The sequence below is a fragment of the Danio rerio genome, chromosome 15, assembly GCF_049306965.1.
Source record: "Danio rerio strain Tuebingen ecotype United States chromosome 15, GRCz12tu, whole genome shotgun sequence".
Classification (NCBI taxonomy): Eukaryota; Metazoa; Chordata; class Actinopteri; order Cypriniformes; family Danionidae; genus Danio; species Danio rerio.
Genome location: NC_133190.1, coordinates 35345001 through 35371786, shown reverse-complemented (window position 1 = coordinate 35371786; position 26786 = coordinate 35345001). Strand labels below are relative to the sequence as shown.

At 33.3% G+C, this 26786-nt stretch overlaps 2 protein-coding genes across 12 annotated transcripts in view; one reads left to right on the top strand and one right to left on the bottom strand.

Annotated features, from left to right (window-relative positions):
* The window catches only part of nbeab (neurobeachin b), a 770985-nt gene that overhangs the window by 707112 nt on the left and 37087 nt on the right, over nt 1-26786 (top strand). The window lies entirely within an intron of this gene.
* postnb (periostin, osteoblast specific factor b) overlaps nt 17445-26786 on the bottom strand; it is a 29001-nt gene continuing 19659 nt past the window's right edge. The window contains exons 16-22 of one of the 10 annotated variants that reach the window (XM_009291791.4): nt 24032-24077; nt 23924-23938; nt 23595-23819; nt 21492-21536; nt 21113-21154; nt 20969-21004; nt 17445-18284 (exon numbers count right to left, since the gene is read on the bottom strand). In XM_009291791.4, the coding sequence (XP_009290066.1) occupies nt 18262-18284; nt 20969-21004; nt 21113-21154; nt 21492-21536; nt 23595-23819; nt 23924-23938; nt 24032-24077 (432 nt within the window). In that variant the 3' untranslated portion in view covers nt 17445-18261. 10 annotated transcript variants of the gene reach the window in all.

Sequence of the window (26786 nt, the reverse complement as noted above, 5' to 3'; positions counted from 1 at the left end):
AGTCAGCAGAGCAGCCCTATTAAAAAATGTTTTCCAGCATTACAATGTTGAAAAGAAAAAAATATATTAGCTATTCAGAAACATTGAATATGGTTATTCTCAGTAGCATTAAAAAAAAAAATATATATATATAGGAATATGAAATATTTTAGAATTAACAATTTTATATAATGTATTGTATATTTCATACTATTTTATATATATATATATATATATATATATATATATATATATATATATATATATATATATATATATATATATATATATTTAAATTCTATTAAATTAATTAGAAATATGAAGTACTGAATGAAACAGTTTATATTATGTATATTTCTTATTTTTATTCTTTTATATTACATTATTTGTATTGTTTTGTATACATCAGAAAACCCGATAGGTTAACTCAAACTGTGGAAACCGATTGCGGCAAACCATTTAAATTTTGAAACAACATACTGTACACATACAGTACTGTAGACATAGAGTACTGTAGTCACATACATCTATATTGTTTGTGTTGATGGTGTCAAACATTTATAGTATTATTAACTTAAACATTTAAAGTTCAGTTATTAAATCAAGTTCAGTTCAGAGCAAATTAAATATAGCTGTAATTATAGCTACTTAAAAGGCTTGGTATTAGAGTTAACACCAATTTTTATTTATATTAATTCATAACTCATTAGGTTTGAGTTCTGCTTAATGTAATCTTGTAAGCTTATGTGTCCCTATCACTCTTTTTCATCAAGTCAAAGTAACTTTTACAAGTTTTATTTTTATTTTCACAATATTTATTTTCACTGTTAGGTCTTACAGTGTATTATTTATATTTAATCTTATATAAATTCTATGAAATGTACAATTTTAGCAATAAAATGAAAAAAAAAAGTTTATTAAATTTATGTTTAAATGTAAAACCCAACAGTAAACTTAATCAAATGAAATGAATGTAGTTAACTCAAAGATTACTAAAAGTTAGTTCTACTCGTTTGAAAAGAGTTTTGAATTCAATTCAAGGTAATAGGTTAATGAAATACCTCATTCAACTTAAATGAAGTAAGTTCACAGTACTCAAATAGTTGGTTCGAGTTCTCTTCGTTTATCGGGTTTTACTGTGCTCAAATTGCTTCTTTACTCAAAAGGATAAAGTTCACAGTACTCATTAGGATTAGTCTTTCAACTTAAATGGTTTGAGTTACCTTAACTTTTTGGGTTTTACACTGTATAAAATCCCTATTTTTATTGAATATTTTTAATGCTTTATATATTGTAAAAAAAAAAATGCTGGGTTCCACACAATCGATTTGTATTGGGGAAACATGGAAAAATAAGTTAACTTATTAGTTTTTACAAATTAAAGTGGATTGAACATAAAACAATCAAATTGTCAAAAAAAAACTAAAAAATTGTGTTGTTTCAGCTTATTTTAAATAAGTAGTTTGAACAAACAAAAAACATAGTTTTTTTTCAGCGGTATTTTCGGTATTGTTTTGACAATTTTTTTTTATTCATTGTAACAATGATACATTATAAAGCCAAAACGTTCAGACTGTGTGACAGCAGTTTAAGAGCATTCAAATATGAACCAGAAAATAACCATGTTCCAACCACTCCTGGACCACAAAAAATATCAAAATGCACTGTGTTTGGACTATTATGTACTATATGCCATGCTTTGTCTGTTATGTTTGTGTAGAATCAGCCTTGACTGGAAACTTGGAGCATCTGGAAACCCAATTATCTGACATTTTATGGCCACTCAACTCAAAGCTCAAGTGTATGCAGAAGTCAAATGCTCTTTCACTAAGAAGATAAACAATTTATTTGCAACATTCTCCATGCATGTACAACAAACTGAGATTCTGACATGCATAGCGAGTACAAAACTGAGATCCTTGATAAAAACAAGATATGATAAAATTCACAAATGCAAAACTACTGTTCACAATGGACTCATCCTAGTGTTTTTCGGATGGAGTTCTTTAAAAATCCATGTGGAAACCCAAATTGCAGTGCTGATTCCGACTGATCATCTGTCAACACAATGTTGCAACCCTAGCTCTGTGGAAATACGTGACTATGCCTGCATATCCACAAAACCTAAAATATATTGCTGTGGGCACATTTTGAAGCACTTTTCAGAGGGCATGTCTACAAGATGTATAGGAACTATGACTATATGATTTCATTTCAAGTTTCAAGTGTCGTACAATGCCAAATTGGTCGACATTGCCCAACACTAGTTTTATGGTTAATCCACTTAAATTTGTTACGTTAACTTAATCGATTTGTGTTGGGATGTTGATTATTTGTGTAGAAGCCCGCATTTTTTACAGTGTATGTCACATATTTATATAAATCAGCTACAGAAGTGAAACTGGATTTGATGAGGAATCATTTTGCCATTTCTTTAGCAGACAATAATACCTTAATTTGTCATGCACTTTGATCTTAAAAACTTTGCAGACCTTCACATTCATAAACACACTGCATCATTTATCCAAAATAAAAGCATAAAAGGGGCTGCTAAGTTTAGATTTATAATAAAGTTGGAAGTAAACCAACAGAAAAAGACAAAACATTAATAAAAGCAGTTCTGCCTGAATGAACTTCTGAACATGTGAGGAACATTTCATGTGTTTAGCATATTTTCTTTGCTTTGCATTGTTTATATTTTAAAATATGCTATAAATAATGCTAAAATACTACACGACAGCTGCTTTTTGATCTGAAGGCTTTGATTGGACAGATGATCTATTTTGTCTTATGTTTGCTCACCATGTCAGCTGTGATTTAATAAAATACAAGTTAATCGATCTGTTGACTGGGCTCCATTTTCATGACTAACTGTAAGTAGTCTTGGCAGGTCATCAAAACTGATTATAAAACTGCTAACCCTTCTATTTTATCAATATACATGCTGTTAATTAAATGCTTGATTTAGTGACAAAATTTATCCGATTCATTTCAATAGATTTACTACAGTATACAACTTAAACATCTGTTTATGGAGACACAAGCTGCCTGGGAGTAAACTGTTTGAAGCATGCAGTGAAAATGTTTTGATTGCCTAAAAATGTGCTTCATGTTGTAACATCTAAACGGACTGGTTTTGTTTAACGAATGGTGTGATAGAGTTGTGTTGTTTGTGTCCTTTCATATTGAGATGCTACAGTTAAAGCTGGAAACTGAATCGTAGACAGGAATTAATGAGAAAAATGCAGGATGTGGTTTTATAAAGCACAACATACTTAAAGTGGGTTAAACAAGATAATGTATCACTACAGTCTAATCAGAAAAAGCCCTAACAGCTGTAAATGATGTATTTTTAAAAGAATATTGGAAAAATCTATTTTTTATGAATCTGACAGTGTTTGTCTAAAAGAAAAAAAGTATAAAGGTGGATAAATGTTGCCAATAAATTAAACTTTTGGGTCAAATGTTCCTTAAAATGGAGTATTTTTTATATCAGTAAATGTTTTGTGTTATCTACGCAGAAAAAAAAACACATTCTAAATGTACATTGAAAAAATAAAAAGCTATTTTACACTATTATTGTTTTCATTTTTGAGCCATAATTATACATTTTGATATTAAAACTGTGATGATAATAAAAAAAAATTGCATAATAGAGGGCTTTCCAAAAGATCATGTAATGCTGAAAAATGAATGGAGAATAAATAACATGTGAATTTAAAAAAAAAAAGAATAACATTTTCCAAACAAAATATACAGCGGGGAAAGTTTTTTTTTCCAGGGAATAATATTTCTAAAGGAGCTGCCGACATAGAATTGAACCAGATTTTGGTAAAACCCCAAAAATACAAATAAAAATAAAACAAAAAAAAATCTTAAAAAATAAGTTATGTGTATATGCAATGACACAAAGAGAAAGTTTTGAACTACTGAAACATATTTAATACTTTATAGAAAAGCCTTTTTTTGTTGTTATGGCAGCCTAAAGATGCCTCTCATATGAAGAATGATGTCACATGAATTGCTCAGGGGTGAGTTTTTCCACAGACTTCAACAGTGTTAAAATCTGCATGGTTCTGTGGGTCTCATCTATCAAATCTGATCTTTAATTTGTATTTTCTATTGGATTCAAGTCAGGTAATTGGGTGGGCCATTCTACAGCTTGATTTTCTTTCTCTGAAAGCATATGAGAGTTTGCTTGGCTGTGTTTTGAATCATTGTCTTTCTGAAATGTCCACCCTGGTTTCATCTTCATTATCCTGCTAATATTCATTTATAATGATGAAGGTCAGAGGGATGCTGAAGAACTACTGAGAGATTTCAGTTGCTGTCTGGGCTTTCACTGCCTTTCTACATCTCCCTTTCTTCATGTGTTCAATACTTTTTTCATGCGTCATTTAATTTCATTATGCATAACTTAATTTGTAAACTAATTGGATTTGTTTCCTTTGCATATAAGGATTTCCTCTGTTGTTACCAACATCTGGGGAAAATTCAACAGCACCTTTAGAAATGTTTTCTGAAAAAAACAGTGACATGTTCAATACTTACTTTCACCGCTGTATATTTTTAAAGTATAACAGTAATAAAATTATTACTTTTAAATGTATTTATTCTCAGCTTTTTTTTAATCAAATAAATGTGACTTTTTATAAGCATTAGCTTTCAAAACATGAAAACAATATGCTGACCCCAAAATGTTGAAAATATTCCTGTTTTGTTCATCCACTGTGTGTTATTAAGCATAAAACTACAAAAACACTCATTCTGAAGAGATTGTAACAACGGATGGTTCTATATTCATTATTTTTACACAGTTCTTTCCACTATCATGAAGACCCATTCAACCACACTATTAAAAAAGGGAACAGACAAAAATAGGAAACATTGTGAGAAAATGAAGCATGATAACGTGTCATTAGTAATAAAGCATTCCATTTCAGCCACTCATAAAGCCTGCGATGTGGGAGTGCATTTGTAACCAGCGCCTGGATTTTCGACTTTTTACTATCTTTTAAAAACAATTTTGGTATTAATAAATCCAGTAATAGTTCATCTCTTTACTGTAACTCCCCATTTCAGACGTATCACATAATTGCTCCGGCTGGAAGTGAATTTGGGATTTTTTGACTTGAATAATTCTCCCCCTTGTGTTTTTTTAACAAGAAATGTGTGTAAGTAGTTAACTTTCCCCCCTGGCCCATTTGTTAAGTGCCTGTTATGTTGGGATGTGAGGGTCTGGTGCTGGGCTCTGACCTCTGACCCTTTAGACATGACTGAACCCGTTTATGTCTTTCACAAGATTTTCAGGAAACAGCTCAAATGCATGTGAGGTTAAAAAAACAATTCCTACTGCATTGCTTTTTAAAGTCCACATCAATCCGGACCACCTCTATTTCTTATTTCAAGAACGCTAAGTGTGTATAAACTTTTATAAATGCTTGTTAAACTTTAATGTCTTTTTGGTGATGGTCTGAAATGAAAACAAAGGTGATATTTAAAGTGATGCTGTTGTCTTTAAATCCAGTCAGCATCTGATGTTTGCAGTTATTGGTCGACACTCTTCAGTAAGTGTTTGAATGGGCGAGGATGACAGTTTCCAGAAAATAAGTTACCAAAGAAAATAGTTTTCAAAGATGATTGGAAAAGGCGGTACAGTATGCATTTATCTTGCTCCAATGCAACACAAAACTGTTCTGTTTGATTTGTAATAAGATAGTGGCAGTCGATGGAATAGAGACGGAGCCATTCTCACATTAGGCTGTTCAATACTTTCTGTTTTGTTGATAAACACTACTGACAATTAACATTGGAGTGAAACGGAAAATATGATTATCCTTTTTCCTCTATCCACATGTAACAGTCCTGAAACAAGAAAAAAAAAAGTATGGTGGTGCATGATTTTGCTTTTTGAAAACCGATTGGATTGTTGAAAGATGGGATGGCTAACAAAATGAAGGAAGATTGATGAATGGATGAATTCAGAGTAGAAACGAGACACCCACTGATATGCCTGCCCTAAAGGAATTCAATATGACCAGGAAGTCGTTTCGAGGGGGAGGAAAGTTTATGGTATTTGATTCAAGTTTGTTTTTACAAAATAGCACAGAAGCATCGTTAATAAAAACAACTACAGTATACAAATAAGAAGAGTACATTTTTATTTTATGGCAACTTTTAGTTACACTTATTTTGCCACTTCTTGCCTTTTTAATATATATTTTTAAATGCAAAATCTGTTTAATTTTTTTTTTTTTTTTTTAATGGCTTATCTAGGGCGACACAGCACGAAAGCCGCTGGTTTGAATCCTGGCTGGGTCAGTTTGCATCTCTGTATGGAGTTTGCATGTTCTCCCACATTCGTGTGGGTTTCCTCCTGGTGCTCCAGTTTCCCCACAGTAAAAAAGACATGCACTATATGAATTGAATAAACTAAATTGGCCGTAGTGTATGTGTGTAAATGAGTGCATATGGATGTTTCCCAGTACTGGGTGAAATGAATGAGTGAATGGCTGCTTTATAACTAGTTTTCCAGACCTATGTATACCTCTGAATTGAACTTTGAGAAACGCTGAACAATTTCTCGTTGCAAGTACTCTACATTCTGCAGCTTTTATGCATTATTTTAATATTTATGTCTTAGTCTTTTTAAGTCTCATCTACTCACCATGGCTGCATTTATTTTACAAAACAATTTAACCAATAATAGTGTAAGGATTTCCCAGCACTATTCAATGCACTCAACCAACATTAGCCACATTTATGTTTTTAACTGGAATTAATTCCAACGTAGGCTCATTCTGAAAACATAGTCCTACATACATTTCTGAAGATGGCGAATTATGTAGCCAGAGCTACATATGGCTGCATTTCATTTTTAAAATGAACGCTAGGAGGTGGTTTTCTCACTTAACCGCTGACCACTTACCTCCATACAGATGGCTTTCCCGCTGTTACCAGTTTGTCCGGTAGCTCGACATGTACGTCAGCGAACTTGAGACGCAGAGCAGAGTTGACAGCAACAATGGGGTTTGAGTTCGGTAAAGAATAGTTCCAGAAAGCAGGTAAGACAAAAGCTAAAAAATAAAATAAACAAGTAAATAGCAGGATGAGAATGTGGTAAAATCTGAAAACATGGTAAAAATCAGGCAACGCTTTGTTTTTCTGGATTGCTTTTTAAAACACTGTGTTTGGGTTTAGGAAAGGCGGTGGGCGGGTCAATCGGTGCTTTTTAAAACACTAGTGGTTGGGTTTAGGGTTTAGGGAAGTGGGAGTGTGGGGGATCAGTTGGTTGGTCAGTCAGTGCATTTACGTAAGACCACAGACACGAATAGCACTTTCAAGAGAAATCTAAGATCTGATAAAGCGTACACAGCAGCCTCTGGTGGATTCGCGAAAACAAAAACTGCAAAAAAAAACATAGCTCTTGGGACATATTTTGCTCTTTCTACAAATGCATATGGTGTATGTAATCAGAATGAGCCTGGGTTGACATTTTTAGTTCACTATGAAGTGAATTAGTGATAAGTGAGTTTCAGTATTAACCAAAGAGCAATAAAAATGGTGCACAGTCAAAATAATGTCAATACTAAATGACACAGGATCATGCGAAATCAGTGGCAATAATTGGTATAAAAATTACAACAACAACAACAACAACAACAACAACAAAATTATTAATCACAATTATTTATATATGAAGAAAAAAAGTAGTTAATGTGAAAGGTCACATGATCCTTCAGCAATTGTAATATGTTGCTTTGGTGCTCAAGAAACATGTCAATCATTATAAACAACAACAGTTATAGCCATTTAATATTTTTGTTAAATATTTTTAGTGAAAAAACAACACTTTAAAAGTTTAAAGGGGATTAGATAATTTCCTGAAAAATATTTTATTATGATTTAAAACATGACAATGAATTAACAATTAATACCATACTGATTTCTGCTTCTATTAAACTATCTGAAAGAATCCTGGTGGAAAATATTGCAGTTTACACCAAAAACATTGATTGTTTTCTGAGCACCAATAACTGCTGATCTAAATCCGTATATTGTATTGATTTCTGATATGGCCATGCAGTTAGAAATTCAGCTATCACAGGAATAAATGACATTTTAAAATACATTTGATAGAAACCAGTTCTTTAAAAATATAATAACAGCCCTGGTAAGCAGAAGAGACTTTTGACTGATATAGTGCATGACATTCCACTGCTTATGCAACTGATAATAAAGGTATGCAGGACTCAAACTTATTACGCCCAATTCTTTTATTTTTTCCAGACACATCACTTCATATATCAAGATAGATTTCAGAGGGTGTGGGGGTGAATGAGGTGCAACCCACTGGCATTTGCTGAAAACCTAACCCGCAGGTCACTGTGCTCCTCTTGCCTGAACAAGCAAGTGATGAGTGTTGATTACTAATGTAAGACACTGATGTTGAATTTGCATATATGAAATGACCCAACAAAGTGTATTGTTTTCTTCAAAATGAGAATAAAATGGGCTATAAAGTGAATTTTGTCGGGAAGAACATGTTGGTATCCGACTGTAGTTCTTGGAACCAGTTCATATCAACCCAGCTGCACCGTATTCACACCAAAGTAGGATGCATGTCACCACTAGCCCCCCATCTAAAATGTCCCGCCTTGACCTCTTCCTCTATATAGAAATAAACAGCAGCATGTTTTGTCTTGCATTCAGAAAAAAAAATGTTCTCAGCCTTTGCATTTTTTGCTGGGTGGCAGTTTTGATTTGCACACATTGAGTATACAGCTTGATCTTTTGCCAATCTAAACTACTGTGATGGATGCATAGTTTTGTTTATGATGTCTTTATAAAGTACAAATGTTTAAAAGTAATTGCCGTACATTTTCTACATTATTTTATCTGATCTTTTTTAAAGTAAAAATATTAATTTAAAGTAACATTTTTAAACATAAGAAAACAAAACAGGCTACATTTCATATTGACACAAATGTCAGTGTGTGACATGTTAAAACACAAAATTATGTAAACTCTGTGATAAAGGTGTGTCTATATGCATGGACTGCTTGAACTCACATGAGTTCAATGAGGAATGCACAAATACGTTGCACAGACACACTCAAATAAATTATGCACAGTATGAATTAAGTTTGGTATTAAGCAATACTCCATACCCAGGGGTTAGCCTAAGCTCATTTGTATTCACAAAATGCACTAAACTTATGTAGATATGATATGGACATTCATGTGTGAGTAGTGAAGGATGGCTTATCATGGTATTCTGATAAACACTAATGGTAATTCAGCCTAATTAAAAGACAATATTTTATGTAATAAAAAAAATATATATATATACATATATATATATATATATATATATGTGTGTGTGTGTGTGTGTGTGTGTGTGTGTGTGTGTGTGTACAGTTGAAGTCAGAATTATTAGCCCCTTTTTTAATGTTTTTTTTTTCTTTTTTAAATATTTCCCAAATGGTGTTTAACAGAGCAAGGAAATTTTCATAGTATGTCTGATAATATTTTTTCTTCTGGAGAAAGTCTTATTTGCTTTATTTTGGCTAGAATAAAAGCAGTTTTTAATAATAAAAAAAAACATTTTAAGAATTTCAAAATTATTAGCTCCTTTAAGCTATATTTTTTCGATAGTCTGCAGAACAAATCCTTATCCAATTATACAATGACTTGCCTAATTATCCTGACCAGCCTAGCAAACATAATTAACCTAGTGAGGCATTTAAATGTCACTTTAAGCTGTAAAATGTTATGAACTGTCATCTTGGTGGCAAAGATAAAATAAGTCAGTTATTTGAAATGAATTATGTTTAGAAATGTGTTGAAAATCTTTCTCTGTTAAACAGAAGCTATGGAAAAAATAAACAGGAGGTGGTGGGCTGATGAGAGGAGCTAATAATTCTGACTTTAACAATATGTTTGTCTCATCACATTCAGTCGAGCTGCCTGAATCACGATCCACTAAATAATGACTTATTATTTCCAATCCAAAAATTTGGAACCTCCGATTATTATTGTCGGTTGTTTTAAATGTGTAGTTGTATAAAACAGTCAAATTATGAATATTTAGCGGTTTGCATCTTACCTCACAGGTCGCCTTACATGTAACGTCGCGCTGGATTTTACGTTTGTATTTGTTAACAGTAAAGCCCGCCTTCTTTAATTTAATTGGTCACAACGGCTACATTGACACTGATGAATTTTTTTTTTTTTTTTTTTTTTTTTTTTTTTTTTTTTTTTTATTGAAAATACAAAATCCAAATACAACAAAATGGGATTCAACTTTACAACTTGTGTGTCATATATGGAAGGCTCAACACAAAATAATATACAAAGATACAAATGTAATATACAAAAAAAAATTCAAGTTAAATAAATCCAAGAGTGAAAGGAAAACGCAAAATTTAAATAAATAAATAAATAAAAATTAAGTACAACATATATATCAACTATGGCAAGTTATATACTACAAATAAATTGAACATTTTTAAGGCAATTTTTGTTTTCATTTTAACCAGGGCATCTGAAAATATTTTAAGTTCTTTTTTAAATACAATAAGTAATGGAGGTGTTTTGAAATATCTACATTTATGAATAAAATATTTGGCTAACACAATTATCATATTTATCAAATCGTGCAAAGTAGAGCAATCTTTAGTAATTCCATATAGAACATCTTGTAATGTAAAAGTCAAACCTTCAGCATCCACGTTTTTTATTATCAACCAGTCTTGTACTTTTTTCCAAAATGATTGAACAGCGCTGCAAGAGAAAAATATGTGTTCTGTGTCTTCACTAAAGTGTTTACATAAATGGCATGGTGAGTTTTCTAAGTTAAATTTTAGGTGTAAGAATCTATTAGAAGGGTATATATCATTTAATATTTTAAATTGTACTTCTTTTGCCTTGGGGAGAATTGGAAATTTAAGATATGTTGTTCTAAAATATTTAACAGTATTTTTATCCACTGAATGAAATAACCTATTTCTTAATACTTGATAAGGGAAACAAGATTGGATAATAATTTGTCTTAAATGTTTATTAGTGCAAAGTTTATTATCAAATTCAATCTCACCAGTATATAATAAGGGAAGGACTGGAGTAATCTTCGAATAGGATAGGTAACTTTTCATTAACATTTTTATACCTGAGGGTATAGCATTAATAACAGTAAAAAATTGCTTTGGATGACAAGCAAATCCGTGTCTTAGAGTGAAAGTATTGTAATCTAGAATATTGCCCCTTCCATCCATTAAGTCTGTTACTGACCAAATGTTTTTATTTAACCATTCTTCATAAAAAATGGATTTGTTCCTGTGTAGAATATACTTGTTATTCCAAATAGGGGTATTGTGAGGTGTAAAATTGTGTGTGTGCGCTAGTTTCCAAGACAGCAAGACTTGTTGGTGGAATGCTGAAAGCTTCACTGGGAGTTTAGGCAGGTCAAAGTCACATCTGAGAAGAAATCGGATGCCACCTAGTTTGTTAAACAAGGCACAAGGAACAGTGTACCAGAAACTTTCAGTATTACTCAAAAACCTTTGAAGCCATTTCAGTTTTAACATAGTATTCATACTTTCAAACTCAATAATATTAAGACCACCTTCTTCATACGATTTGATAATATCAGATTTTTTAATATAATGAGTTTTGTGTCTCCAAATAAAGTCATACATTTTTTGGTTACTTGTTTTTATGAATGCTGAAGAGGGAGCTAAAGCCTGAGCAGGATAAATTAGTTTTGATAGATATTCAACCTTGGATAGAAGAATTCGTCCAAAAATTGAAATATCTCTCTGCAGCCAGCAATTCAGGATACCATTAGCTTTATGTACTTTATTTTCAAAGTTTTCTTTGATGTTAATGTTTGAATCTTTTGAGATCACAATGCCTAAATATTTCACAGTTTCTTTTACTGGGATGTTAAACAGGGATAGATCTGGACTAGGGTGAAGAGCTAAAAGTTCACATTTGTTTAAATTTAATTGGAGGCCAGATGCTTTACAAAAAGAACTAATTAAAGAGATAGCTGGAGAAATTTGGTCTTTATTTTTTAAAAATAATGTGGTGTCGTCTGCTAGCTGACTAATTCCTATTGTTTTTCCGAAAATATTTAATTTCTCCACTGAATTATCAAATTTAATTTTTGTGGCTAACATGTCTACCGCTAAAATAAATAAAAACGGTGACAAAGGGCACCCCTGCCTTATTCCACGGCCAATCGGAAATCTATGTGTAGTGCCAGAAGGGAGAGATACTGAACTATTCATATTTCCATAAATCATTTTGATAATATTAACAAATTTATCACCAAAGCCAAATAATTCTAAGGACTTGAAAATAAAAGTGTGCTCAATCATGTCAAAGGCTTTCTTAAAATCTAAAAAAAGGATAAAACCATCATCCTCTATTAAGTCACAGTACTCTACCAAGTCCATCACCAACCTTATATTATTATGAATCGACCTACCTTTCAGAAAGCCAGATTGGGATTCGTTAATTAAGTTATGAATACCTTTTTTTAATCTATTAACATATGCGTGTGTGAAAATTTTATAATCACTGTTGAGTAAAGTGATTGGGCGAAAGTTATCAATCAATTTTAAGTCTTTATCAGGTTTTGGAATTAGTGTGATTAAACCTTGGTTCATACTTGGACCTAAAGATCCATCTTCAATAGATTCACGGAAAGCATCAAATAGTAATGATCTAATATCATTCCAGAAAAATTTATAAAAATTAGCGGTGAGACCATCAGGACCAGGCGATTTATTCAATTTAAGCTTTTGAACAGCAGAGTCAAGTTCTTCAATTTGTAAATCGGCCTCACAGCCTTCTCGCCACTCATTGTTGATACGGGGAATATTAGGTAATATTTTATCAAAAAATTCATTTAAATCAGAATGAGAGAGGTTGGAAGAATACAAGTCACTGTAGAATTTAAAAACGTTCTCCCTGATTATAGTGGGGTCTGAGCATTCTGTGCCATTTATTAATAAAGAAAGTATTGAGTTATTCTGTTGTCGTCTCTTTTCTAATCTACAGAAATAAGAAGTACTTTTCTCACCTTCTTCTATCCATTTAGCCTTAGAACGTATATAGGCACCCTTAGCTTTTTTAATGTAGAGGTTGTCAAGTTCTAATTGTAAAGAGATTATTTTAGTCTTTTCTAACTCAGTTAATGTACTATCATTACAACATTTATTAATTTCGTAAATAATATTAAGTTCCTGTTGTTTCCTGACTTTGGCAAGTATTTTACTGTAATTAATAGAGAATTCACGAATTTTATATTTAAGAAATTCCCATCTGGCTTTATTAGAACTAAAATTGTTACTGTTTTTAATATCTAGAATTAGCTCCCTTATTTTTAGACAAAATTTTTCATTATTAATTAAGTCAGAGTTAAATTTCCAATAACCCTTAGTTTTTGATGAGGTATGATCTGTTTGTATTATTAAGGATATGGAACAGTGGTCTGTTAAAGGTGCTGCAGACATTGTACAGTCTTTAGCAAATAAAAGTAAGTTATCTGATAATAACCAATAATCGATTCTTGATTTGCTGGCTGCATTGGGTCTAAACCATGAGAATTGCCTAAGGCTAGGATGAAGATATCTCCAGACATCAATTATTTTAAGGTTAGAACAGAATTTGGAAACCAAGGGATTTAGCAGAGAAGATGTGCTTTTAGGAGGATATCTATCATAAGTTTCATCCGGTACCACATTAAAGTCTCCACCCACAACAATATTTTCTGTAGGGTATGATCTCTTTAAATCGGAAATTACAGAGGATATTTCCTGCAATAAATTTTGATTCAATTTAGAATTATTGTAACCATATACGTTTACCAGAATGAAAAAAAAGTGCTCAATATCTAACACCGCTGCTAGCCAATGTCCATTAGGGTCATATTTAGCAGAAATTATTTTCCCTGGACAGTTATTAAATAAAATTGCAGTACCAGCCGAGTGGGAGGAACCATGGCTAAGTAAAACTTTATCTCCCCATTGACTAGACCAAAACGAAGAGTCTGAAACAGTTGAGTGTGTCTCTTGTAAAAAAATGCATTGAGAACCATTACTTTTACAAAATAAGAACATTGCTTTACGTTTGACTTTATCTTGGATGCCCCTGACGTTAAGTGACATGAGAGAAATTTTGAACTTAACTGGAAACATAACAAAAATAGCAAAAGATGAAATAAAATAACAGAAATTTGTTCACAAAAGAGGAAATCTCAGAACGGGTGGTATAAACCCCAAACAGTTATAACCACAACAGAGCATACCTCCCAGCCTAGCGTTTCTTAACAGTCATATTTCAAACTGTCCTACCATAAAAGGACAACTACACAGTCATGCGGCGTCAATGCGCTTCCCTTCAATATACCCGAACGGTCCACGGTAGTAGGCTATCTTTCCTGCTTTTCGCGCCTGATCGATCAAAGGCCACAGCGCAGCGCGGGCCAGCCGGTCCTCCCTCGTCATATCCTCCGTGAAACGAACTCCGTGGTCGCGGCACACAGATGAATTTTTAGTAGACCTCCAAATTTCGTCCCTGTATTTACGCATTGTGAACTGCACAATCACTTGCCTGGGTTTACCTAACTCCTTCTTGCCAACTCGGTGCACTGTGTCAACAATGTCTTCTAATTTATGAATCAAATGCGGAGCAATTTCAGCGATCATGGCAATCGTTTCTTTACGAGCATCCTCCTCGGGCTTCTCTTTCATCCCGTTGATCCGGAGATTCCACCTCCTTTTATATCGCTCTAGCTCTGACGTTCTGCTCGCCAGGTCTTTGTGTGATGTTGTTAGATATAGGAGTGATTTGCTCGCTTCTGCACATTTTTCTTTGCAATCTTTAATTTCAGCGGCATTGAATTCAACCGCCTTAGAAATCTCTACCACCATGATACTGTTCTTTCGCATCTGATTCGCCATGTCTTCTAACTGTTCATTTTGTACGTCAAAACGAGCTGTCAGTGATGTTATGGCTTGCAAGAGAGTTGCGTTAGTGATGTCATCATCATGAGGTTTTAGCTTTTTTTTATCGTTGTCTTTGGTCGGGGTGAAATGGGATGCATCACGCCGTTTGTCTGTTTTAGCCGTCTGTACCTCCATTTCTGGATCTGAGGCCGCGTCCTTCACTGAAGTGATGTATATCTTTGGGTGGGTAGTCTGCTGTGAAGATTTCGGCATTTTGACGATGTTAAACACCCCTGTGGTGTTTAAATGTTGTTTTAGGTAGGTGAAGATGAAAATTTTTTGAATTCTAAAGATAAACTAGAAGTTTCGCTAGGCTGCTCGGTGAAAACGCATGCGTTCAGCCCGCCATCTTGTCCCCCTCCATTGACACTGATGAATGACGAAAGACCCAATAACTCGCCCACGTCATTCCAAACCTTTTAGGAGCGCAAATCCCATCCCAAGTATGTAGAGTAATTTGTATGTTTGTAGGTCTTCACTCTGCTCTGCAATCTGAACTCAATCGTCAGCACAATTTCTAAGTAACGACAGCAAAATCGTCAATAATTTTAGTAACTTTTGCAGCACTTCACAAGGAAGATCATTAAGGACCTGCTTATTAAAATCTAACAATATTACGTAGTTTACTTAAACTTGCATCAAATCTTTAACAATTGTTTGGTAATTGTAAGTCTAATTGTTTACTTGTGTTAATTGGTTAAAAGCACTCAAAAGGTGAAATGTTTTGTTTTATAGACCACCAACCAACCATATAGTGTCCAATCAATGGCTCTCCTGAAGTGTTATATTATATAATAGCCAACACTACATCATAAAAGAGGCTGACAGACCTGTTTGCAATTTATTTTCAAACAGGAGGAGTGATTACAATTCACTCAATAGGCTGGGTTGAGATGTAACATTATAAAATAAGTTAAATTATTAATATTATTGTTTTGCTTTAAATTTTGTATTCAACACTTGAGCTTTCAGTATAATTGGTGTGTGTCTCTGTGTTACAACGCTGAATAAAACGTGCAAATGTGCAACTTCAACTGTTGAACACAATTCGTGTGTGCAGGATTTAGAGGCTCGGAGGACAGGTCTGAAAACAGACTGCTTTGGCTTTGAGCTATTGGGATACTGAATACATTCAAACAGTTCAATTTTGCTTGGGGTTGGGGGTAACATTTCAAGGATGTCCCAGAGTTGTAAGCTCAACTTACACTTTGCTCACCTTCATGTTATTTACATTAAGTCAAATATGTGATATTACAAATAACATTTTACCATGGTATAACTTTATAACATGACAAGACTAAAATGAAGTCAAAAGATTAAAACTAACAGACATTAGTTTTTGTTATAACCCGCTTGAGCTCTTTATTCTTCAGCGGATCGGAGCACACACCAAGTTGCATGGTGGATCAGATTTATATGTAAAAATGTTATAAATAAATAATGCAATTGCATTGTAACAGACAGGTCGCATAATGACAAAAACAATGGCTTTACAATCACTTATCCTTACAGTGCACTTTATGAATATAATTTATCATTTGACAAGATGTAAATAAAAATAATCATGAATTTCTGTCCACAATCCACACTTGGGGCACGGATATCAATTTTGGCAGTATTTACTTAGATCTAAGCACAATGGTTTCACATATTTCCTTATTTCAGTGAGGGTAATAATGAATTTATGCATGTGCAATTATACCAGTAAATATTTACACCTCTGATGTTAATAGATACTGTATAAGTTTGCACAGCTTGTGAGTACAGTGAAGAAATATCTGTGTAAGGGTAACTTTTTGTAAATTTCTATAGCTGCTTTGGTAATGCATTAGCAATTACGAAGGTTGATCCAGGGACTAATAAACGTATAGACTGAACACAATGTAAGTCCCTTCGGATAAAAAACATTTAGCCAATTATGAAGTATTTCATTTGATCTAGAGATTTTTTTTTGTTTTCTTCTCTATTTTCATTTCATGCATATAATAAATTGAGATTTTTGAGAATTTGAAATTTTAATTGTAATAAATTAATTACAGATTGGATATAAAATATAATCCAGATGCCTACAGTACATGGTAAAAATTATATGATCAATTACTTCTGACAACATATGTTTTAGGTCATTGCAACTTATTAAACTAAGTGAATCATGTTTTAACTTAATATTATAAGTTACACAAGCTGTTTTAAGTCAGTTTAACATAATATAAGTTCAATGGACTCAAAAGGTTAATTTGATTCAGCTTAAAAATGTAAGGCAACCAGGATTTTTTTACGGTGTTGGTATTCTAATCAAGTTTGTGCTAACCATTTTTCTTACTGAGCATCAGTCTCAGAAATTAATTCCTGTATGGTAGACAAATAAAACCTTGAGTTCATATGACATAAAGAAACTTGTAGCTATGTGAGTGTGTGTGTTAAAAGGTAGTGCAAAAACTGACACAATTCCATGTCTAAAAGTTGAGTTTATTATGGAATTTGAAAATAAATGCAAAGGAGCCAAAACCTGTTTAAGTCAAATTAAATTTGAATTGGTAAAGTGAACATTCAGTTTGAGATAAAAGGATTGAGCACATCTGTCCACAGGTAATGCAAAAAAGGAGACACACTTTACATACACAAACAAAACACTAAAACCGTGAAAATGAAAAACAATCAACCCTCTCCACCACAAAAGAAATACAAAGAAAAGGTTTTAGATTTGAAAACAAAACTTAATTCCTGTCAGTATTTTAGATTTTACACCATCTAAACATGAGCACCATGAAATCATTGTCCATGCAACGGTTAAACCGCATCCCAGAAAAATACACTCGTATTTCTGGTTTAAGGCATCTGTTCCCTGCACCATGTATTTCGTATGAACATTCTCTATTTATTTACTTTTTTTGATGCCTAAAGAGTATTGATACTCCACATATAAAGGTTGTCCAAATGTTTCTGATTTGATGTAGCATAAAAACATCAGATATTTTATGTATCCTGTCACATAAGAGCACTTACACGTCAAACTGTTTCCAGCCACAGTTAAGAACAAATCCAAAAAAAGTTTCAAATATTTACACACACATGGGAAATTTCATATGCTTGTTTGGACTAAATGTACTTAAACAAAGCAATGAGGTTGTTTCTTTGTTTGTCTTAAACTCAACTCCAACCTAATAGGCTCTGGATCATTGTGCAAGTAAATGAAGGAAGTATATGAAATACTCTTCAGGCCTTTTTTTTTCTTTTGCTTGTGCTCACTGTGTCTGCTCAAGTTCTAGGTTCTCCTCCGGACGCCTCCTAAAAATAGAACAACAGAGATGATCAAAACTTTGCTTTTGCACATTAATTAATTTTATTTGTCATCAGCAGCCAAAACATATCATGAAAAGCAATTAATTTAGGTTAAGGATAAACAATATACATATTTAAGAGCCTGATCTTATGAGAGGGTGCTCGCTGCAGAGCCATTTGAGGAGAGGTGAGCTCCAGAGAGGGGGAGCATGAGCTGTCGCTCCTCCTCCTGTAAGCTGTTTTAATGCGTACACCAACCCCACCCCTAACCCTACCCCCAGTGACATCACTCGTAGAAGAAGTGCAAAAAAGGTGGAGCTCAAGCTTAAGCTCCCCCTCTCTGGAGCTCACCTCTCCTCAAATGGCTCTGCAGCGAGCACCACTTGGATCTTATGGGCACTGAACCCCGCCCCTAAGCCCAACCGTCATAGGGGGGTGAAAAAATCATACTAAATTATACCAATGAGATTGTATGAATTCCATTAAATCAAAAAGTTACAAATTGTCATGATATTTTGTTGGTATTTACACATATATAGCATTGCACAATGTGATAGAGCATTACATTTATCTCAGGAAGTTTTTCAGTGTCTGCTGTTTGTTTGAGAAGCATTTGCACTGTTATAACTCATCAATTAATTATATTTTACTTAAATTTAATAATTAATATCTTGTTTTTTATGTATGTTTAAATAAATTTTAAAAATACAAGCCAAAAATTAATTATCTTTCAACAAATTTAAGCATAGTAGACATAATATAAAAAAACATTTTTGCCTAATAATCTAATAATAAAGAGCAACTTGAGTTCTCAACCAAAAATGATGGCGCAATTCAGTTTCAGGGAAAAGTTACTTTTGAAAGTAATGCATTACAATATTGAGTTACTCCCCAAAAAAGTAACTAGTTGCGTTATTGCTTATGACAAGTAATGCGTTACATTACTTTCTTTTAAATTCTTTTTTTATTGAACATTTTTGATTGTGAACAAAGCTCGAGATCCAGCCAACAAAAAGTAAAAGAAAATTAAAAATATTGCAATAATAGGATTGAAACATATCTGATACAGTCTTTCTCATATTTAACCAACATTGTACAGTTTTCTTACTGACACCATTTATTTTGGCTGTGGTGTATTCCAAACTATTAATGTCCAGTAGATAGGGTCTCCAGGATAGATCAGCTGGAGTCTTTATGTTACTTTTGCGTGACTTTTTTGGACCTGGCTTAGGCTTAATCTGTTTTATAACTTGTAGGATTTTTTATAGCCATATATATTATACAATTGAAGTCTGAATTGATAGCCCCCCATTTGTTTTTTATTTTCTTTTTTAAAATGTTTCCCAAATGATGTTTAACAGAGCAAGGACATTTTCACAATATGTCAGATATTGTTTCTTCTGGAGAAAGTCTTATTTGTTTTATTTCGGCTAGAATAAAAGCTGTTTTAACTTTTTTTTAATTACCCTAACCTGCATAGTTGACCTAATTAACCTAGTTAAGTCTTTAAATGTCACTTTAAGCTGTATAGAAGTGTCTTGAAAAATATCTAGTCAAATATTATCTACTGTCATCATGGCAAGGATAAAATAAATCAGTTATTAGAAGTGAGTTGAAAAAATCTTCTCTCCATTATTCAGAAATTGGAGAAAAATATAAACAGTGGGGCTAATAATTCAGGGGGGCTAATAATTCTGACTTCAACTGTATATAGCCTAAAAATTCATTTATCTTGAAAAAAAAAAACACATTAAAAAATAATAATGATGGACAATCTTATCTTCTAAGAACTTCCTGACCTTGAGCTATACGTGCCATATTTACAGATGAATGAAAGTGTAAAGCACTGTGTTAGCTACTTTTGTACTTTTTGTCTTATTAGTGAAGCAAAATCAATGTCTAGTCTTTACCAAGCCAGCCAACATTTCTGTGCAGAGTTTACACATTCTCCCCATGCTCACGTGGGTTTCCTCTGGATTCCCCTGTTTCCTCCCACCGTCCAAAAACGTGCAACTTAAGTTAATTGACCTTTCTAAATTAGCACTATAGACATGCTCCTAGTAAGTAGTCATCTCATAAGAGCAATCACTATCTGTTCATTAGCTACCACAGCAGGGGAGTTCTCGAGATCTACCTGAGCTCAAATATTAACAAATGAAATTAATTATGTAGGAGTAAGTTCAGTGAAATTTGTTCAGTGGAGTAAGTTTCCTTTTCCACAAAAGTAAAGGAGTAAAGTAAAGGAGTAAAAGTAAAGAGAAAGTAAAAGAGGCCATATGGAAGGGCCTTATTCTTTATCCTTGTGCTGCAGAAGGTCTGTTTGACTGTTTTCTCGCAAGTGAAGTGTTCAGTTTTTTCACTAACAAAGTCTGTAAATAGTAAATGCAAACGGCAAATGCGCCACGGTGCAACACAACTGACTCTTAAAGTGAATGTGAGAGGAGACTCTGATTGGTTTAATGCACATTACGCTCAAAACACACCAAGAACTCATTAAGAGCATAAGCACAACCCTGTTAGACCATCCGCCCGGGCACAGACAGTATTTCCATTCAGACGTTCTCTTAATGCTTTTGCACCATGCGCTTTAGACTTTGCACCTAGATCTTTAAAATTGAGCCCTATGTGTCTTCAAACTGAGGAACTTACAAAATCATAATTTTTGTGTACTGTTACACCCTAAAATTTACCTTGCACTCTTCTTGGAGGCACTCTTCTTGTTCCCTCTTGGAAACAGAGGATCAAAAGACAAAAATGTCAGTCATGTTGGTACTATCTACCTTTGTTGGTACTATGTTGATACTATCTATTTTTTGCAAATTTCAGCATCTCACCCTGAATGAATGTAGTGATTCCCTCAGAGTCCTCACCGAAATCTAGTAGGAAAGAAGAAGAAGAAAAAAAGTAACAATCAATAATACTGACTTTATCTTGTTAGACATAAGGAAAAAGAAGGAAAGGGGAAAAAGGAGGAAAAGTTTAGTGGGCCGGTGTTTACTCTGTAGCCAGTACCAACAGTTCCCAAAAATTGAGGAAAGAAAAGGTTCAGTTGTTTTTTACCAGTACCCTTAGCAAAACCAGAACAGAATTCTGTAACCTGAAAAGTGTCAAACTTTATGGGGGGGAAAAGATGTTTAATGAGGAGAACAAAGTGGAGTCGACTGTTAGCGCTGATGCTAGCATGCTAATAAAGGGTTCAACGTGTCACACTACCATAAAGCTCCGTATCGGTGGAGCTGGTGACTGAATATTCAGGACCTGTTGATACAAAACATTAAGCAGGGGTCAATCATTGTGAAATCCAGGGCTGGGAAAGGATGGGTTTCCTGAGGATTGTTGGAAAACATCACATGAGCTGTTTTTTCATAGCTATATTTCCAGTCTTTTGGAGGATCACCAAACATTTGGAGTATGAGTATGACTAAAAAGAAACACATTGCACTTTTGTTCATTGTTTCCAGTGTGTTTCTTCAATTAACAGGCCCACTTTTGTAAAATCTGTGCATTACAAAAGAAAACTCCAAACCATATGTCTAAATTATTTATTGTCTGCAATTGTATTGGTGAAAAGGGCATTAGGGTATATGCAGAGGTGGTGTTTCTTCCCATATTGATAAAATTCTGATGAACGATTAATGTGACTTTTTTCAATTGTATACGGTTCCTTTTACAGCATACATGCTGTAATGTAATTAAAACACAATCAGTTAAATAGGCTTCAGCGTTCATTTAGTTGTTCAAGCATAAAATAAGATGAAAAGCAGGTTACACTCACTTTATCATTTAGGATTTGGGGAGGAGCATCTTTGTGGAAGATTATAATTGGTTTATAAGTGAAGATCTTGGGGTCTTGTGCTCATTTTTTACTCGCACAATCAAATTCAAAGCATTTGACCCAGGCTCCTGACAAATTAAAAGTCCTTTTGCATACTTCTGCAAATACCCTATTGAGAAATTTAGGAGCTAAGAAATGACCACTATGAGATAGTATCAATGCTAATATCATAATTAGTAAAACAAACAGTTAAATAAATAGTATATAATTTAAGCAAGAAGAAACTTCAATAACTGTAAACATTCCCATGTTCTCATGAAAAAACAATCATATTTTTATGTATAAATAAACTGTAAGGATTAATGATGAAAAAGGGGTTTCAGAAATGAGAGCAATATTTGTGTAATGTAACTTTGTTCATTCTTTAAAAAATGCCGCGTTTAATTGATAACATTAAAATGCTGTTTTTCTTGCAAAAGAAACTACTGTCATATTTTTTCCTATGATTTACAAAAGGCCTCCACTAAAATGCCATTCAGTGTAACAATATCTTGTCAGATATTTTTTTTTTACAATAATCATTTAATGCTATCTAATACTTTAAGAATCACAGTAAAGCCCTAAAACACCAATTAATTGTCAATTTAAAATCTTTCTGCTAACCCACTGTGCTTTTACCTACTTATACTTATCCTAAATCATGTATTTACTTATATATTTTGGTAAATTGTATTCATTTAATATATATATAAAATTTAAATGTTGTTTCCATTTTACATACAGACATCCCCGAATAACAGTAGAGGATTATTTTACCATTATAAACATTATTAGAGACATTAGACACTTTACTTGCATGTAAGACACTTTCTATTTTGGTATATGCATTTAAATACACCAACATTTGTAAAATTTATTGATTTGTATTGGGGCAACATGAAGAAATTGTGCAACCCTGCATTTTTTACAGTGTTCTACCTATACACTCAATATATACACAAGACTTTTGCTGATTGTGCAAACTACTTATTTAAAATGAGTTCCTACACAATTGTTAGATTTTTGGTGGACAGATTAATTGTTTCATGTTTAATCCACTTAAGTTTGTAAAAACAATTAAGTTTTTAATAAATTAACTTATTGCATTCATGTTGGGACAATATGAAGGAGTTGTGTGGAACCCAACATTTTTTACAGTGTACACAACATTTGTATAGCATTTAATTTTCCACCGAAACACAGAGCTTTTTAAATGGCTTTTCGGTGTCTAAAAGAAAAGAACAGCAGTCTTAGAATTCTAACTCTCTTTAATGTACATAACATTTAGCAGGCTACATGTATTTAAAAATGAAAATCTTTCTGGTTTGTGTTTCGGTTTGTGTGAATTATTGCAGCTTTGCATTCATTTGCATTAAAAAGATGTTTTTGCAATTACTTTTTGATCGTAATCGAGTAGACTTATTGGCCTATAACCGATGGCTAAAACAAAGCTTTTTACTCAAGTTTTCTAGCAAAGGTGAGTTATTGAACATTATATTCACCTTCAATGACTCTGGTCATACTTGGATCCCCTTCGATGACTCTCGTAACCTTGGTCAAGGATGGCTGTCCTTCGATCACCCTGGTGACTTTAGTGATAGAAGGCTGACCCTCAATCACACGAGTGACCTTGGTAACGCTTGGTGCACCCTCAATCACCCGTGTCACTTTGGTGATGGTAGGCTCTCCCTGGATAACTCGGGTCACTTTCGTAACATCACCTGGAACTGCAGATGTACACACAAAAACAACATTCAGTAAACATTTTCATGCAACATACAGCGCTAATCTAGTTCTGCCATTTGTAATGAGTTCCAGTTGCATTAATTACCTGTAATGACTCTTCCTAAAGAGGGAAAAAGGTGAAATAAATCAATAAAAAAATGTAACTTTTATAAAAAACTGAATTGATTGAAAGTTTTCAATATACAGTACATACTCATAAACGTCAGAGGGATCTCCTGATATCTGTATCCAGGAACAAACTGGAAAGGAAAAGAAAATATGTTACAAATTAATGTACCCATAAATGTATGAATGGACTTATTAATGTGTAAAGTATGTACTACACTTTGTTTTACTCTCTATTGTCAGCAATGTGTTGTTTTAAAGTGCATTATAAATACAATTAAATTGAATAAATCAGTTTTCTGTTCAAAGGGATAGTTCACCCAAAAATCTAAATGTACTCAGTGTTGACTTTTCCTCAAGTGGTTCCAAACCTTTATGAGTTTCTTTCTTCTGCTGAACACATAAGATTGAAAACCACTGACGTCTATACTAGGAAAAATAAATACTATGAAAGCTAGGTTTCCAGTTTTCTTCAAAATATCTTCTTTTGTGTTCAACAGAAGAAAGAAAGTCAATCAGGTTTGAAACAAGTAAATGGTTAGTAAATGATAACAGATTTGTTTTGGGGATGAAAAATCCCTTTAAATGTGATGGCTATTATAATAACTTGTTTTCAGGACTGACTTATTTAAACTCGTAATCTGTTTTAATCCACTGATAAGTAAATCAAAATTACAATAAATATGTAATATAGTGCATATATCCTGAAACTAGCAAGTTTTGAATACTAAATGGTTTTCCTGAAATAAATGTTAAGCCTAGTTATACTGAAGATGTCCAACCAAGCATGAAGGTTAAAAGGTTATCATCGTGATATAGGAGGCCCCATTTTGCCTGTCAGTTAGTATGTGATTTTTTTTTTGTAAGTTCGTGCACTGTTCCACGTCTGGAGATGCATAACTTTGAGGTGACTTTAAGCGAGTATGGATGATTGTGCGTGTGCCGACATCTTTAGGAATCCGAAACAGTTGCTTGATGTGAAGTTCAAACTCCTTTAGGGTTTATTTAAGCCTTGAGGAACAAAAAATGCACGTATTTCATGCACAACTTGTCCAAGGTTTTTAAATTAAAGGATGATTTACTTTATAGATTGCTAATAGTTGTTTGTATAAAAACTCAAAAAATATTGTTGCTGCTTGTTCAAACTACTTATTTATAATGAGCTGAATCAACACAATTCTTGAAAACTTATTTGTTTTATATTCAATCAACTTTAATTTGTAAAAATAATCAACTTAATCTATTTTTGTTGGGACAACATGAAGGAATTGTGTGGAACCCTGCATTTTTTACAGTGTATACCAGTGGTCACCAAACTTGTTCTAGGAGGGCCGGTGACCTGCAGATTTAGCTCCAACCCTAATCAAACACACCTGAACAATCTAATCAAGGTCTTACAAGGCATACTTAAAACATCCAGGCAGGTGTGTTGAGGCAGGTCGGAGATAAATCCAGCAGGGACACCGGCCCTCCAGGACCAAGATTGGTGACCCCTGGTGTATACCGTAGGCTGATGAGAAGTATCTAAAGTGGGAGGTTTTTATTATGTAGCATTCAGCAGTATCTTTATCAGTATCTTTAGAGGTACATTAAACAGACACACCAACTGATCCAAAAGATAGCCTCCATACAGTATGTTTTGCTTTAAAGTCACAAACAATAATCTCATTGCTAGGTATTACTGTGTGTGATTTGTTTTTTTATTCCTTTGTAGCTTGGGTTTGGCAAAGTGTACTAAAATCAAACATTTTCACTGGTGTCACTGGTGTTTGCTTTTGACAATAGCTATTTTTTTGTCAAATAATTGTACAATGCCAATTGTAAAAATGTACATGCAATAGTATGCAGTATTGGATGCAGCTTTACTGACTATGGATAGAGCAGGCCCTGCCTTAGCTAAAAGAATGTAAATCACGTTGAAATGTAAATTTGGTTTGTCAAAATGAATGGTCATATGGTTGGCCACCATTGCTATTTTCTTATGACCATTGCTGCATTTAAGTCATGCCCGATAAATCATATCAACACAATGAATGCACATGAATGCCACCTCAAAGTTGTTATCATGAGTTATAAGCTCAAAATTTGGGCCATGGCAGTGAGAAACAGTGCAAAATTTTTATCTATAATAGAGAATTATATATTAATTTATTCATTTTCCTGCCTAGTCCCTTATTTATCAGGAGTTGCCACAGCAGAATGAATCGCTAACTATTCCAGCATATGTGTTACGCAGCGAATGCCTTTCCAGCCACAACCCAGTACTTTGGGCTGTTGGGGAAACCACAGCACCCAGAGGAAACCCACACCAACACAGGCAGAACATGGAAACTTTACAGAGAAATGCCAACTGGCCCAGCCGGGACTCAAACAAGTGACCTTCTTGCTGTAAGGCGACAGTGCCGCCCCAGAATTTAATACACACACATATATATATATATATAAATATATATATATATATATATATATATATATATATATATATATATATATATATATACAGTTGAAGTCAGTATTATTAGCCCTCCTAAATTATTAGACCGCTTGTTTAATTTTTTCCCAATTTATGTTTAATGGAGAGAAGATTTTTTCAGCACATTTCAAAACATAATAGTTTTAATAACTCATTTTTAATAACTGATTTATTTTATCTTTACCATGATGACTGTAAATAATATTTTACTAGATATTTTTGACACTTCTATACAGCTTAAAGTGACATTTAAAGGCTTAACTAGGTTAATTAAGTTAACTAGGCTGGTTAAGGGTATTAGGCAAGTTATTGTATAACAGTATAACAGTGGTTTGTTCTGTAGATTATTGAGAAAAAATATAGCTTAAAA